The 16,769-nt window shown below is 40.1% G+C and overlaps 2 protein-coding genes across 11 annotated transcripts in view; one reads left to right on the top strand and one right to left on the bottom strand.

The window, feature by feature from the left end:
* The window catches only part of FTO (FTO alpha-ketoglutarate dependent dioxygenase), a 507,378-nt gene extending 500,819 nt beyond the window's left edge, over window positions 1-6,559 (bottom strand). For 2 of the 6 annotated variants that reach the window (XR_012647536.1, XM_075009180.1), the window contains exon 1: window positions 6,264-6,553. Coding sequence is in view for 5 of the 6 variants with exons in the window: in XM_075009180.1 (XP_074865281.1) it covers window positions 6,264-6,302 (39 nt within the window). In the remaining variant the exon portion in view is untranslated. Of the gene's footprint in view, window positions 1-6,263 lie in introns of all 6 variants that reach the window. The other 4 variants (XM_075009181.1, XM_075009182.1, XM_075009183.1 and 1 more) reach the window with 3 other exon arrangements.
* Window positions 6,560-6,592: 33 nt separating this feature from the next.
* The window catches only part of RPGRIP1L (RPGRIP1 like), a 193,958-nt gene continuing 183,781 nt past the window's right edge, over window positions 6,593-16,769 (top strand). For all 5 annotated transcript variants that reach the window (XR_012647535.1, XM_075009174.1, XM_075009175.1 and 2 more), the window contains exons 1-5: window positions 6,593-6,628; window positions 6,892-7,047; window positions 10,148-10,239; window positions 11,491-11,626; window positions 16,324-16,622. Coding sequence is in view for 4 of the 5 variants with exons in the window: in XM_075009174.1 (XP_074865275.1) it covers window positions 10,155-10,239; window positions 11,491-11,626; window positions 16,324-16,622 (520 nt within the window). In the remaining variant the exon portion in view is untranslated. The remainder of the gene's footprint in view (window positions 6,629-6,891; window positions 7,048-10,147; window positions 10,240-11,490; window positions 11,627-16,323; window positions 16,623-16,769) is intronic.

Raw genomic sequence — 16,769 nt, forward strand, 5'->3', positions numbered from 1 at the left:
AAGATTATATAGAATTGCAGGATCAGGTGTCAACCTTTTGCAGAAGGCACCCACACTTTGTAAGATCTTGTAAAAATAACATAAGTTGGATCTATTACTATAAAAATAATTACAAGAAACACTTCTAAAACCATTGCTAGAGTGAAGAACAACTTGATGCTTTAATCATAAAAATGGGAATATTACTGAAGGTCCCCGCCCCCCCCACACATCTCAAAGCAAATCATCTTCAGACTCTTTTCTTAAAATCATCATCCTTCCTCCAGTTCTAGACCCTGCTTTTGCAACAAGAACTGTAAGAATGTGTATAAGTAATATCTGAATGAATTTATTAGCACACCACAAAGGGCCTGGGTCCATGTTAATAAATCTTGATGCAGCAACATGGCCATAGACACAATTTAAAATAATTTTACTCTTTTTAAAAAGCTCCATGCTGGGAGGTGGTGTGCACCTGCATCACCAGTTATTACTAATTTGTATTACCAGAGTACCTAGAAATCACAACCAAGAGACAAGTGCCCCACCATGCTGCGTACTGTACATATAAAATGGGCAGTCCCTGCCCTTTGATATTATTATCTAAATAAAAGAAACAAAGTGCGGGAGAGCCTATGGAGGAACAGAAAGGTGAAGCAACAGAAAATCAGTGGCAGAGGTGAAAAAAGAACCAGGTCTCCCAAACCCAAGTTCAGAATACTGTCACCTCTCACTGAAATCAATGGGTACTGAAAGAACTCTGCAGATAGATGCCAAATTTGTAATGTTACAGATAACACTGGTAAATATTCAGAGATTTATGAGATAATATTACCACAACAGGAAAACACAAACATTCTTTGTTTTAGTCTTTCACACACTCTTCTTTCAGGACACAATTGACAGCAAATTAGAGCTTGCAATAAAAATCCAATTAATTCACATTCTTACCACTTACTGATATTTTATACCTGTTGCAAACTTTTAATCTGGACAAGATGGGCCTGTTGTCATTTACCAAAAACAAACAAATGAACAAAGAACCACACACAGAGCAACGTATAACAGGATGTTTAATAAATCTGGGGACCTAAAGTATCACCATAATTCATATTGGCAAGACAGATATGAGCTCCTTAATTAAATAGGAGTTGTTCTATTTAAAACAAAAAGACAACTCTGGGATATAGAGAAGATTACACACTTACTCTTGCAAAGGAATCTCTAACTATTATCAAGTAAAGCCTTTACATAATGAAAAATAAACCATCTAATAGATTGTATTCAATAGTAAGTACAAAGTCAGGGTACAGACTGATTTGGATTAACACATTTTCAGTTATAACAAGTAATTTTACAGAGGATTAGTATCTTGATGGTCTGATCAATACTAGGCTGCTATTACACATGAAGAGAAAATTACCCTTCAGGTAATAAAGTGTATGTGTCTTGGCTCTCCTTCATTTGCTGAGTCCATTACTATAATGGTTCCAGCATTAACAGCTAGGGCAATTTAAACAGCAGGGTTGTGATGAATTTAAAAGCAGGGAACATTTGCTACTCATTCCATCTTGCATTTTATTCTGCATATTCAAGGCCTCTACCTGGTTCTTTCCAATATACAGATCACGTTCTATGTGACAACACTATTTCTCATTAACAATGTTGGGGGCCAATAATGCAACTAAAACAAAACTTGCTAGAAGCATACCAGCAGCTGATTTTTCTAAATCTCACACACTGTTTAAGCAAGACACACAGCACGATAACAGGCTTATCAGAGTATATATCAAATTATAAAGTGTTATGTTAACATCAATTCACATAGATATAGACTGTGTACAAAGACAGACAATTTATCAACAAATTTAACATTTTTATAGTTTTATTAAGAAAAACACAAACAAGAAAAATGGAAATAAAAGGATTATGTAAATAATAAATTTTGCCAATGTAATGTTAAAACTGAGATACTGAATCACAAATGATGTTGTTTTCCAACATCAACCTTAACGCCTCTCCCTTATGTTATTTTGAGACTACCCAGTTACATCAGTGATGTGTGAAAAAGTGATGAAATACACTATTAAAGTACCTGTTTGGTATGTGCCAAGTAGCAAATTAAGAATGGTATCTCCACATTAACATTGTGGTACTATAGTGATTTATAGGCTTCCCCCTCCTGCCCCCCCCAATAAATAAAATTGTTTATGATATTTTAACAAAGAGTAAATACTGTAATTTTATACTACTCACCCTTTTAATCCTGCACTTGTGGAACAATCACACATCCAAATAAACACAAAATGCCACTAAAATCCCTTCTGATCATTTAGATGTCTGCGTATTGATTCATTTTATTATTTGCATTGGCATAACACAAAATTATCTCAGCCACAGAGTCAACTGTTCTGGATACTGTACAAATATATATTTAATAATGGTGAGACAGACTCACTGCTGATAGTTCGTTTGTTATCTTTATAAAGCCAGTTTGCACCAGTGTAAATGACTACACCAGGTTCAACTTAATGTTGAATCAGGTCCATTAATATCATCCCCAGAAATCCTGCAAGTTAATCTTATTCAAGTTAAGGAAACCAACATTCTGGAGGAATTGGCACACCATTTTTCAGGCAGTCCTAATTTAATGCTTAATTCCAAAATCTCTCACTCACTGCAAAATGATAACTACCAATTGACATGGCTGTTGCTTAGAACTTCTCAAGCTTATAATAACTTTTTTAAAACAAAATAAACATGCACACACACAGCCCTTAGTGAGTAATACATAATGTACTTGCCATATATTATATTTTAAAAGAAAACTGTGACTATTAATCAAAGTGTTTGGAAGGTGAAAAATCCCTGGAGGGTGGCTGGGTGTGCATGTGTGGGTGTGTGATTAAAAGCATTTTGAATATTCAAAACATATTAAATTGACTTTTTAAAGGGAAAAAATAGATACTGGGCTGAGACCAAGCACTTTTTGTGTTTGTCCTACTAAATAAAGGAAATGCCCATTTCCTATGATTTACACCAGGGGTCAGCAAGCTGTGGCATGTGTGATGCAAAGGAGGAAAGAGCTCAGCCCTGCCCTGAGCCCCATCAGCTCCAGCTGGGAGACTGCTCATAGCCATGCCATCTATAGATCAACAAAAGACCAGCTAATGCTACCAACCACCACCTAAACAATAAAGCTTTGCATCTTTATTTATTTATTAATGAAGCTATTGTAAGTAGAATTATTAATGACTTTTAAAAGTATCACCAGCACTTGGACCATACGTAGGTGTTAAAAGGTCAAATTTTGGCACTCCACCTCAGAAAAGTTGCTAACCCATAATCTGTACTATAATGTAGGAACCCAAATAATTTAAATTGAACTAATCTGATATGTTTTTATGTGCGGACAGAGGGAAAATGCATGCTCATAGGTATTGCTTGCTCAATTAAAATGTCTGTCTTGTTGCAATGACCAATCAATAATGCTTAGTCTAACAGCTGTGTTTTCATGTTGGATACCATAATATACACAAAGGCAGTATTTTGGTGACAGAGGGACAGGAGGAGAACTAGGTTTAGGACAAAAAATGCACTGAAATTAATTGGAGATGATGGCACTCAGCACCTCCAAAAATCAGTTTGGAAACTTGAAATAGTTCAACAACTTCAGTCCCTTGAAGTCTGGCTAGTTTCCTTCACTTTGCACCCATATGAATAGACAGCAGAAAGGCACTAGCATTTCGCAAGTCTTACACAGACCAAAAGCATATATTACATTTCAACTGAATGATTATATTAGATAACCTGTACTCTAAAGAAATCCCAATACAGTCCTTGATTATGTGCACGAAGGCTTCCTGTGAAGAAAAAGTGCTGAAGAAGATCATCAGTAGGGCCTAACCTCAACCTCTGCTGATCTGTATGCAGTCCTAGTATGCACACTTCCTCTAGCACTATAATTCCTCAGAGTTTAATTGATAAAGGTGTAAATGAGATCAGAGTTAGGCTTTAAAATAAATAGCTAAAACATTACACATAATACAGAATATAAAGGGCCCTATAGTGTCATTTCACTTACATTGTCACATAGCAGTAAATCCACAAAATTCAATGAAGATACAACAGTATAGGTTAAAACTCTCTAGTCTGGCACTTTCTAGCCTGGCAACATCCATGGTCCAGCATGATTTTAGTTAGCTTAGTACCACTTATCATGGGTGCATCCAAGTTTCCCACGTTCCCATAAAGTTGTTTCCACCCACCAGTCCTGGCTCTCATTGTTCTGAGCTGTTATTTAGCTTAAATTTACCCCCAAATGTCTTCTAAGAGCCAAGTAACCCGTGGAAGTACTGCTGGTAGACAATATTGACATCCAGTGACTGGCACTGATCATGTCCTGAGGATAGAAAACTGAAGAGGTTCAACCTCTGTAACGTCACCAATAAAGGAAAATCAGATTAAACATTATGGCTACATCTACACTACATCAGTCTTTTGAAAGAGTGTGTCCACACACAAGAAAGCAGATCAAAAGAGTGATCTGCTCTTGAAATAGAGTGTCCACACAGCACCTGCTCTTTTGAAAGAACAGGCCAGGGATCAAAGAAGTCAGGCTCCATGAAGACAGCTCTTTCGAAAAAAGGGCCTGCAGAGCATCTACACACGTTTTCTTTCAAAAGAAGCTTTCAAAAAGGGACATTCTTCCTGAAAAAGGATAAGAAGAGCCATTTGGAAAGAAGCACTGCATTTTTCTGAAAGTTCTTTCAAAAGAACACATTCTGTGGGTAAATGGTCTGCAGGATCTTTTGAAAGAGCACCCCTTTCAAAATATATTTCAAACGAACGTGCTAGTGTAGACACATCCTACATGTGGGTGATGGAAGGCCACACAAAAACTACAGATAATATTGCTTTCAAGCTTATATAAAATAGTAGTCTGGGTTCAATTTGCAACGTGTGGTCATGATATCATTAGACATACACACATATAAAATACCATTAAACTACTCTTTTCAGATACATTAATATAAAGATTTGGATTATCTGGGCTACAGGAAAAATTGTTTTACTGAATAACATAAGCATATATATTTGGTCATCTAGAAAAAAGATACTTGGAAAATATTTTAATGTGCATGTTGTCACAAAAAAATTACTTTGAGTGAACATTATAAATGTCCCACTAAAAACACAGCCCAGAAATCATGGCTTCAAAAAGTCACACTCGTAAGATTTAAAAGTTACTTGTAAAAACAGTTAAATCTAGAACATTGACAGCACCCAACTTTTAGCTATTATCATAGAACTGTGATTATCATCCAAGCGAACAAGCCTGCAGCGCTGTGTTCTGGCCACACTGTATCCAACTCTTAATGTACTTTAACCAAAGGGCATACCATAGACAGGAGGTGGACTCCCTGGGTACACAAAATTTCAGAAGAGGGCAAAGCCCAGTCGGCTGCTGGGTCTCAAGCTCATTCATCTCATTAAAACTGCTGAAATATGTTACTGTTATATATGTGTATTGTCATTTATACCCCAATTAATAGAGTTTTAACATTCCACATACTTACATTCTTACACGTCAAAAGGGCTTCCCCCCTCCCACATACGAACATAACCAAAATTTCCATCCACCTGGATTACATTAGACAACTGGAGGAGCGGGTGCTAACCGCAGGGGGGCGGGAAGTGAGGCCCGGAAAAACTCTGCTCGCCCCTGCCATAGCCATTCGAACGACTTCGCGAGCAGGACACTGAAGTGGCGGGCACCGCCTACAGACACCTCCACGGGCAGTCAGCCGCAGCCACTGAAGCACAGCGCGGCCAGCGAAAGCGGGGGAGAGGAGCCCCCCAATGCGCGCTGCAGTGACAGGGGAAGAGCGGGGACTAGAACTGAGCACACCAGGATGGGCGGGAGAGGCTCCAGGTTGACCGTTAACACACTTTCAGTTTAATGCAACCTGTGCGGCTGCCTGAGAAGAGCAGCATGAAGCTGAATTCACCCCGGGGAAGGGGAAAACTCTCTGGCCTGCGCAGAGCCCACTGGGCCACCCCTCCTGCTACCCAGGGGGAAGGGTTCTCCTTGAGCGGTGCTGCAGCCCCCTCCCGCCAACAACCCGAGGCGTGATGAGCTTCCCTTCTGCCCCCCGCCCGCCAGTTCTCCCTTGGCGCCACCTGGACTGCAAAGCCCTACGTGGGGGGCGGGCTGGTGTGCGCCAGAGCCGAGCGCGGCGGCCTGACAAGGTTGGGAGAGGCAGGAAGCAAAGCGAAGGTACCTTGGCTTCTTTCTCTCTCGCCCCTGCTTGCCTCTTCATGCTGCTGCCCGCCGAGCTCGAGCACAAACACACACACAGGACCCCACACCCCCGCCGCTCGGTCTCCCGGTAGTTTTTTTCAGCCCCTCCCGGCGGGTACGGGAGCAGGCCCAGCAGGACTACAGCTCCCGAGACGCAGCGCGGTTGAAACAGGACGAGAGATGTGTTTGGAACGCTCGCTGCCAAACTACAACTCCCATCATGCACAGGGGAACAGCCTGGCCCGGCCGCGAGCCGGAGGAAGTGACCTTTTGCGTAGCAACGGAGGCCGTTGCTAACAGAATAGGAGTCGACGCGCGTCTGGGAAGAGAGAAAGACACGGGGCCGTGAGTAGGGAGGGAGTGTTCTTACCCGAAAGATCCGACGTGGTATGAAGCTCGGGCCCATATATAGGTTACCTGCACGGCCGCTGCCGATGCGGTGGGACATTGGTTTTTGTCTCACTGTGGCCTGCCCTGGGCGTGGGGCGCTCATGGTCATGCGGCTGCCACTTTGGCGAGAGGGCATGGGCCTCTTTGGGAAGACGGGATTCTGGGCTGCGTGGACCGTTGGTTTGACCTAGTATAGCTTTTTCCTGTGTTTTCTTCAGGCCGGTTCCGCTTTTCCGTACGGCAGGTCCCAATGCCCAGATAACGGGAGGCGTGTGAGATGCCATCCCATGCCAGGGTGTCTTACTGCCAGAGATTCGAGCATGGGAATGGGACCGGCTGTCCTGAGAACTACTCTGCTTCCGTCTAACAGCCAGGTGCTTCCCACAGATACACAGATTAACACTGGGCTGAAATAGGAATTGTTCTCCTCTGCCTGAGGGGGACCTGTAGCTTTAAGGTGTATACAGGCTCAGGCTCTGTTTTCCCCTAAAAGAACAAAAAAGCTGTACTAGTCTGTATACTATGACAACAAAAAAGCAGTCAAGTAGCACTTTAAAGACTAACAAAATAAATTATTAAGTGACCTTTCGTGGGACAGACCCACTTCTTCAGGCCATAGACACACCAGAACAGACTCAATATTTAAGGCAAAGAGGACCAAAAACAGTAATGGTTTTGGTTCTTTATCCCTTAAATATTGAGTCTGTTCTGGTGTGGCTATGGTCTGAAGAAGTGGGTCTGTCCCACGAAAGGTCACTTAATAATTTATTTTGTTAGTCTTTAAAGTGCTACTTGACTGCTTTTATGTTTTCATAGTATATAGACTAGCACAGCTCCCTCTCTGTTACTATTTCCCCCTAAGAGGTTACCATTCTTAGTAGCATTGGCCCAGCTAGGCTAGTGTAGGCAAGGCACAGGTCTCTTTCAGCATTCCAATCAGCATTATAACATCTAGAAAAATGTGAAAGAATAGCATACCATGTGTGTCTGCTCACTCAAAAATTTAATGCCAACTCATAAGAGGCACACTTCCTTGAGGAAAAAATACAAATGGCAATCCCAGTACTTTGTAAACAGTTATCTCTGGTTTATGGTTAGAAGAAAAATGCAATGTGAAAGAAATTTACAAATGTATGGCTCAGAGATATGTGCCTATTTTTGTTTTTCCTTAAATTTACGCTAAAAAGGCCTGTATTTGTCAAATGGAAGTGCCTAAAGCATCTAAATCCTTTCTTAACTAAATAAATATCCTGATTTTCAGAGGTGCTGCATATGTATTGTTCTTATTAACTTCAGTAAAAACTGCCCCTTTTAGTATTTCTGAAAATTAGTTTACTAATTTAAGTAACTGATGTCAGTTTAGAAATAAGCCCTTCTGCCCATATGAACCATATCCAAATTCATGTGGCTGATGTGGCTTAAGAAACCTCTTACCATCTTCCCCCGCCCCCCAAATTTGGGCCATAATTAAGTATTTTAAGCAGTTGTGTTTGACAATTTTTGTGCTTGTGTGCAAATTTTAAATCTGAATGTAAATTTCTTCATAATGGTTGTCAAATACAAATCATGCTAAGAGGGTTCCATAAACTTCATGCCCTAGATTACAAAGCTACCATTTTCTGCAGAGTAAGTAGTGGTCTCAAAACTTCATGGTTTTATTCCAAGAGCCCAGAATTATGTTGGTTAATCACAATATTTCTAATTTCCTTCTTCCAGTTGTGAAGGTTTGTGCTTCATTTCCAAGGGCAGAAACAAAGCAGTAGTCAAGTAACCAATATTGTTGATGAGAGAACCTACATAGGGGGCAAAGAATAATCAGAATTGATAGGATTGTATGTGTGTCTTGTCTTGCTATTGATTAGTCAATAGAGTAAGTCTAGGCTTACAACAAAGTGCTGCAGCTGTGCTGCTGTAGCAGTTTATTGAAGATGCTACTGTGTTGATGTGAGATACAATTAGTCCATCTCCATGAGGGGCAGTAGCTATGCCAACTGGAGCAACTCTCTCTAGAACTACATCTCTAAACTACAGTACAATTGCTATTTTGTTACCAAGTTGTGACATGCTGTCATCACATTTGATCGATTAAGATGATACCTTTTGGATGTGTAATTTGGAAGCCTCTGGGAAGACCCCATGCATTTTGGAAGTGATATCAGGCCCAGTTTCAAGACATTTCTGGAATCAGATTATTTGTTTTTAGGAAACCTACCATGAGATATGCAAATGGGAAACACAGACTCCTGTACAAAGCTTCATGATCGAATTAGTGGATAATATCAAAATTGGAAAGGACATAAGCCCCCAGAAAACAGAACCAAGCTGCAGAATAATCTGGAGAAAGTAGAGCAGTGTGGCTCTGCACAGTTAGGAAAGAGTTAGTACAAATGAGTTTCTGCAGTCAGGAAAATAAACAACTAAATGAGGTTTATAATCCAACAGCTGATTCTATTACTCTGAAATAAACTTATTATTTGTTTTTTTTAATATGTTCTGGTATTATTCCATCATGTATCCAAGCATTCAAGTTGCCTCATGGAAGATGCAAAATCATGTTTAGAAGATGAGGTGTCTCTGACACTTAGTCTTAAGAAAACAAGAAAGAAGTCATGTAGCACTTCAAAGACTAAGAAAATAATTTATTAGGTGTTGAGCTTTCGTAGACAGACCCACTTCTTCAGATCTGGAAATTCTGAATTTCCAGATCTGAAGAAGTGGTTCTGTCCCACGAAAGCTCATCACCCAATAAAATTTTTGTTACCCTTAAAAGTGCAACATGACTGCTTTTTTGTTTTGTGAAGACACAGGCTAACACAGCTACCTCTCTGTGACTGTTTGTCTTAAGAAGTGATCCTTAACATGCAGATGTTTGAGAACTACCTGGGGAAAGTAGTGACTTTATCAGTTAATTCTAGATTTTATCAGATAATTTTTTTATAGTTTTGTTTGAATATATTTACTTTGCTTTTAAAAAGGGACTCTCTTTACTTAATGAGGTCCAGAGAGGCAATAAAAGGAGGAGTATCTTCCATTTTTCCATCATTCAAGCTGGGAAACATAGCAGAATTCTGCATTTGCTGTTGCCTTAAACTTACTTTTATAAACAGTAGAAATCAATGAGCTTTGGCTCAGATACTTAATGTTGAGGGAAGTCTTTCCGTTGATTTCATTGTGCTTTGTATCAGATGCTGAAAAAAAAATTATTCTGCAGCCATTTTTAACATAAATTATAGGTGGTGTAGTGTAGAAAAGAGTATGTATGATATACTATGATTCCAACTGGCATAATGTTAAAACTGAAAGTTTTTAATGTGCTGTGAGTCATACATCTAGGACAAATTGTCTTACTGTAACAGGTCCTCCATTACCGTGACTCTGTCAGTCTTATTCATTTTATATGATTACGGTTCATTCTAGTCTTAGAGTTTAAGTTACAGATAGAAAAGGATTTCATACGAGTTTTGTTATCCACAGATAAACCATGTCTGCTCCCGTGGATGAAACTGCAGGAGACTTGCCTGTGAGGGATATAGGTCTAAATCTAGCTGGAACTGGAGGAGTACAAGGTTTGTACCAGCTGTTGTTTATTACAGTAACAGACTTTGATCAGTTAGTTTGTTTGCTTCCTCCTAAAAATAATTCTAATATTCACACTTATTAAGTTCAGATAATACTTGGATTCTGGGGTAGATTAACAAATATATAAGATAATTCAGAATTTGTAGGACTACTTATATAGAGCTCAGGTGCTGAGCATCTACAAGTCCATAGAGTCACATTCAGTATACCCCCCATGTTAGTAGGAGTAGAATCTAGCCCATTGAAATGGGAGCAGAAGGCAGTCAGCATCTCTGAGGAGTTGCTGTGCTTCTCTTACAATTAGCTCCATTGAATTTGCTTTTGTCCATTGTACTGGACATGCACTAGAGCAGAGGTGGCCAACCAGTTTGGGACTAAGTGCCACAGATAGTATGAAGAGCCGCGTATTGTATTTTTATCTATCGATATAGATATAACACATATGTAGATAGGTGGATATACTATCCTATCTAGATAGATGGATAAAAATAAATATATAATACGCGGCCCAATGCTTTTCCTTTCCTCCAGAGCCAGGCACCTCCAGCCTCCTCTCTAATCCAGTCTTCCTTCCCTCTTCTAGAACCAGGCACCCCCAGCTCCCTGCTATAACTCAGTCCCCACCCCTCCCCCCAGAGCCAGGCACCTCCAGCCTCCCCCACCCCAGATCTGACTTGATGCTGGAAACTCACTGGAGCCACTGCCTCCATGCGGTACTTCTAAGAAGTGCTGGGATGCATGTGCAGAATGATGGACAGCACTCACAGCACACAGCTCCAAGTACAAGCCATATTTAATGGCTCAAAGAGCAGCAGGTTGGCCACCCCTTCACTAGAGTTAATTTTCTAGACTTTATCAGTTAATTGTTTTGTAGTTTTGTTTGAGTATATTTACTTTGCTTTTAAAAAGGGACTCTGTAAAAATTAACAGCTTACTTACTTTGTGTGTTTACATGCAAAGGTCTGTGAATCAGTTAAGCTGTTTCCCCTCTATCATCCATCAGCTAGCCAGTTTGTGACATAATTTGTATGGCTATTCTATACAAAGGATGAGAGAGCTTAAAAATAATAGAAAAATATAAGCATGTATCATCAATTGGCAGACAGAGTTGGACAGATGTTGAACATGATGCTGTATTAAACTAATTTTTTTTTAAACTGTCTAGGTTTCAAAATGGTGATGATATTCCTTTGGGAATCATGAAAGTAATTTGCTGTGATTTTGTTTCTGCTTGTTAGAATCCTCAGCTGTGAAAGCTCGGCAAGCTGTCTCACGGATTAGTCGTGAGGAGCTAGAAGACCGTTTCCTACGTTTGCACGATGAAAACATCTTACTTAAGCAACATGTACATAAGCAAGAAGACAAAATTAAAAGGTTTGATCTTTTTTTCATGTTTTTAAGGCAAAATCAAATTTGGAGAATATATTCTTTTAAACCTTAATTATAAACCAATCAAAATCATGGAGACTGGAGTAAGAAACCCTTTCAGAGAGGTCTGTGAAACCGTTAGTACTTTTAATACAGTCCAAAGAACTTTTGCAGGACAATGTTGAATTAATTACACTCGTATCTCTGATTTTGTTCTACTGAGCTGATTTTTACTCAGAGACAGAACGTGTCACCCGATGGGGTAGGAGGTGTCTTTGTACTATCTTTGCAGTTGCCAGCAAGGAAGTGTTCCCCTACTGAAAGAAGCATGGTAGGCTTTAGATATAGAAATTCTGAGGAAATAGAGATATAGGAAACCAAAAAGTACAGGGAAGTGGGTAGGAAAAAGAAAAGAAAAAGAATCAACATCAAAAAATGAGGAGAAGGTGCATGCTGCCTTTCTGAAACCTATTCATAGCTGGAACAGAGCTGGGTTTGGTTAGGGTATGGGGCAGGAATAGAAAAGAGTAAAGATTTTGTGCCATATTTTGTACTAATTGTGTTCATACAGATTACTAAATAAATATTGAGAAATAGGCTACTTGCATGCAAAAATGCAAGGGGAGAGAACAACAAGAAGTCCTATGGAACTTTATAGACTAACTAATATTTTGGAGCATAAGCTTTCGTGGGCAAAGACCCACTTCATCAAATGCAAAGTAGTGAAGATTACAGAGGTCTAATTTTACAGGCTCATGAAAAGGAGGGAGTGCCAATCAAGAGGAAGGCCAGAGCTGACAGGCAGCTAGTGTGGAGGAGTAAACACTGAGAGAGGAGAAACTGCTTATGTAGTGACCAGCCACTCCCAGTCTCTGTTCAGTCCATTATTGATAGTGTCAAATTTGCTTATGCTCCAAAATAAGTCTATAAAGTGCCACAGGACTTCTCGTTCTTTTTGCAGATACAGACTAACACAGCTACCTCTCCGATACATGAGGAGAGAAGAAAATATGAGAGGAGCAGAGAGCAAAGATACAGATGAAAGAAGAGAAATAAATGATTTAGCCTTCATAAGGACCTAAAAAAAAAGCAATTGGAAAAGTGTGAAATAGGTGGGATTGTATTTGTTTATACTTATAAAAACTTCATAAAGCATTGCTAATTGAGTGCTCTTTGTGGTATGGTGGAGAAAACCCTTCATTTTGAACATGTGGTTTTACACAGATACATTTGAATAGAAAAATTTAAATGTACTGCAATATTTCTTGTTTAAAGTGCTTTGCTTTGTTACTTTGAAATATGGAATTTGCTCATGAAAACATCTCTTACTTGTTAAATGGAACAGAAAAATCTGTCTTCCCTACTGGGGCTACTCTGGATTCCATTGTGCAGTTAAAGCAAGATGAATGAGATTTTTTTTCCCGACAATTCATGCTGTCATATAGGTATATTAGCATATGTTGATGATATGGATGATATGATCTGTTTAGGTATGTGTCTACTAACAGAGCTTCTCAAAAAATTTTGGAGTGTGAAAAATGTTTTTAAACCACCTGCCTTCTCACTTGTCATTGCACAGATCTCTTTCCCTCCCATTTGTAAGCATATAGCATCTATTATGGCCACCACAAAGATTGCATACCTGTAAAACTGCTAAGAAAGTGTTTGTATATTTTTAGCATCTCTTAATTCAGTTTAGTGACTGGGAACTAGGAGTGGAGCTAGCACAGTGTAATGACAGAGAAAATTTAGGAATATCAGATTTATAGAAGCCATCTCTGTCATACTGTCAATTATGTCTAATTTGTGTATGTACAAAGTACTTTTTAGACACAGAAGAATGTAAACAGTCTACACCGCCACACATTGAGATGAATTCCGCCTCTCTCACTGTTGGATATATTGCATCTGTGTGGTGGTGGAGGTATGATGAGGCTGTGCATTTGGTGTACCTATCTGCCATGCACATCTTCAAGTCCATCTCCAATGGGAGTTTCATTATCTTGTTGTGGAAGGACAAAAATGCTAAATGTGTCTAGGAGGTTGGGAAAAAAGAGTACTTAGAGGCGCAAACAGGTACTGAAGATTTCATTCCCCATTTATGGCAGTCCACATGCACCACTTCAGCTCCCTATCCTACCCTTCACTCCCCTATGTCTTTCCCTCTTTACTCATCCTTTTATAAGTGGCCATACTGTTGAATTCTCAATTGTTTTTCTCATATCTGCAGAGGAGTAGCTCTTCACTACCATAAAAAAATTTAGTCAGCTCTAAATATGCCAGCCGTTAAGCTCTTTAAGTGTCATAGGGTGTGTCTAACCTTGGAACTAATGTTGAAGTAGCCAGCAGAGAGTCCACACTCATTTTCCCTTACTTCGAAGTTAACTTCAAAGGAAGCCCAACTTCAAAGTCGTTATTCACTCCTGGGATTGAAGTAGAGCCCTACTTTGAATTTTAACTTCGAAGTAGGGTGTGTGTAGACACTCAACTTCAAAGTTACTTTTGTAATGCAGATACAGCCTTACTGTTTTTGCTACCAGCCCCCCCCCCCCCCCCCCCAACCTGCCACTGCCTCAATTCCAGCCCCAGCCTGAGTGCCAGGGGCTGCAGCCTCCTGCTGTTATCCTCAGCCCCACAGCCATGGGTTCCAGCCACAGCCTTGTTGCCAGCAGCTGCACTCTCCAGCCTTGGCTTCGCTACCTCAGGCTCAGCCCCAGTCGTGGCTCCAGCCCCATGGCTACGGCCCCCCAGCTATCAGCCATGGGCTCCAGCCCCTCAGCCACAGTCTCTGGCCGTAGTACTCATGCTGTTGGCTCCAGACCTGGCAATGCCACTGGCCCAGCTGTTGCTGAGTCTGGCCACAGCCCCCTGCCACAGGCTTCAGCCATGGTCCCCATGCCAGAGGCTCTGGCCCCACTGATGTGGGCTTCAGACATGACCCCCTGCTGCAGGCTCCATCTCTGCCCACGGCCCTGCTGCCATTGACTTCAGCCCCGGCTGCAGCTCTGACCACTCAGCTGAACACTAGCCCTGGCCAGGCTGCCTCACTACCCTGCCCACTATCACTGTCTCCAGCGTGCAGCACTCTGGTCCAGCAATATCTGTTGCCTTGGTGGACCACCGATGTTGCTGGACCAGAGAATCCTGGTGTTCAGACATACAACCTGTAATAGGGGATGGAATGAAAAAGGAGCTGTGTAGCTCAAGTTTTACGAGTCATTATTATACCTACTTGCATTGTAGTGTTCTTTGAAGCATGTGATACTGTGTGCTGTCAAGTAGTTGATCAGATTGATTATTCATCTCGTTCTGTGTGGAACTGTCTCTGGTTCAGCCCAATGAGAGAAGAAATGTGAGGTGCCTAAACTTACCCAGTGTGCTCAAAATTGGCCACCTGTTTCATAATGCCATGGATGCACTAACTGGTAGTTTAAATTAAAAAAAAAAATCAAGCCATTAATGCATTGTGTGGTGTCTGTGAGGAAAAAGTCTTAACTAATTCAGCTATTCAATTTCTTCTCAATATCACATGCTGAAGTTCTTGTAGCTGGAAGAGTGGATTGAATATGCAGTGTGTGTGTTTGTGTGTGTAAAATAAAACTGCTTGCAGGCAGTTCTGTGACATCCCAAGGCTATTTTGAATTATTTTTTGTTGTTTCACTTTTGTTCTTTTAAGTGAAAGCTTCTGTCTGTAACCATGCTAAAGTCAAACAAACCCCTTTAAACAAATGAAGTGTGTCTTTATTTTCAGTTTCCTGTCTGGGCCTCTGCAAAAATAGATTCCCTAAAAACTAGATACAGTTCTTTAAAGATGTGCGACCAATTTTGTAAAGTCTTGAACTTGTCTCCTTCATCAAAGCCACCTTTTCTTTCTTTCTATGCCAAGTTTTTTCTGTTCACGCTGGGCATGTTTTATGTTTTTACATATTACATCACCCCCTTGTGCCCTCTTGGTCTTTTGTTCTGCTTACCAGTGTTTATCAAAACTAAAATAAACCAAAGGTACGATTCTTAAGATGCCAAAAGCAGAATTTGTATCCTTTTAAAGACGGGTGAAAACCACACTTCCTCTATCTAATTACACCCCACAGCTAAGTATTACTTTTCTTAGCACATTGGTACTATATATTGAATTTAAAATTTATCATAGCAATGTGAGCCATTAAGATTCTTTCTCCGGAGGAGCTTTTTTGGCATGCTCACCTACACTCTTTAACATTTTTAGAACTGAAATGTGATTTAAAATCCTACAGTGAAAGTGTAAACAATACATTACTGAAATTTCCCATATTATTAGCATGTGTTCAACAGCTAATTTCTTGTGGAATAAGTAATTTTTATACATTACCCCACCACATCCCCAATATGTAACTGTACTTAACAGAATGCAGAGTTCTTCTAAAAGGTCATGTGTTAAAAATTATATTTAAGAAGCATATGGAGTAAATATGTGTCCTTTCTTTATTAACCTTAAATGATAAGCCTTAGGAAACTGTTATTTGTCAGTGCTATAAAGCAGATTGCTACCTGGTGGTTTCAATTATCTTCAAAGCGTTCTTTACAGGCAGTAACAGTTATATCAAAACCTGTAATTTATTATTCAAGGTTCTACACTGAAGTCTTCACAGTGATTATGTTCTTTTCAACAGTGTTTTTTATGCTGACTTTACACATTCTTTTTCATCTTTTTATTATTTCTCCAGAATGGCCACCAAGTTAATTCGGCTTGTTAATGACAAGAAAAGGTCTGAGCAGATTGGTGGTGGCCCCAAGCGTTCGGGTCAGGATGTGGAGCTTGAAGAAATGATTGAGCAGCTGCAAGAGAAAGTTCGTGAGCTTGAGAAACAAAATGAAGGCATCCGCAAGAGACTCATAGCAACCAAACACCAGCTCCAAGTTCAAGGCCATCGGCATACTCCGTACAGCTATGTTCAATCTCGCGTTAACACTGGTCTGAGAAAAATGAATGAGGCTCTCCCTATCCAAGAGCACACAAGGAAAGGTATAATTGAAATAGAGATTATGTGCTAACATCTATTAATAGACAATCCTGAATAGTTCTTTACCCAAGAAATATATGTAACAATGGTCAAATTTTAATTTCTGTTCTTTAGTTCCTTTGTAGGTGTAGGTCTCCTTCAGGAGTTGC

Source organism: Carettochelys insculpta, chromosome 14, assembly GCF_033958435.1.
Source record: "Carettochelys insculpta isolate YL-2023 chromosome 14, ASM3395843v1, whole genome shotgun sequence".
Taxonomy (NCBI): Eukaryota; Metazoa; Chordata; order Testudines; family Carettochelyidae; genus Carettochelys; species Carettochelys insculpta.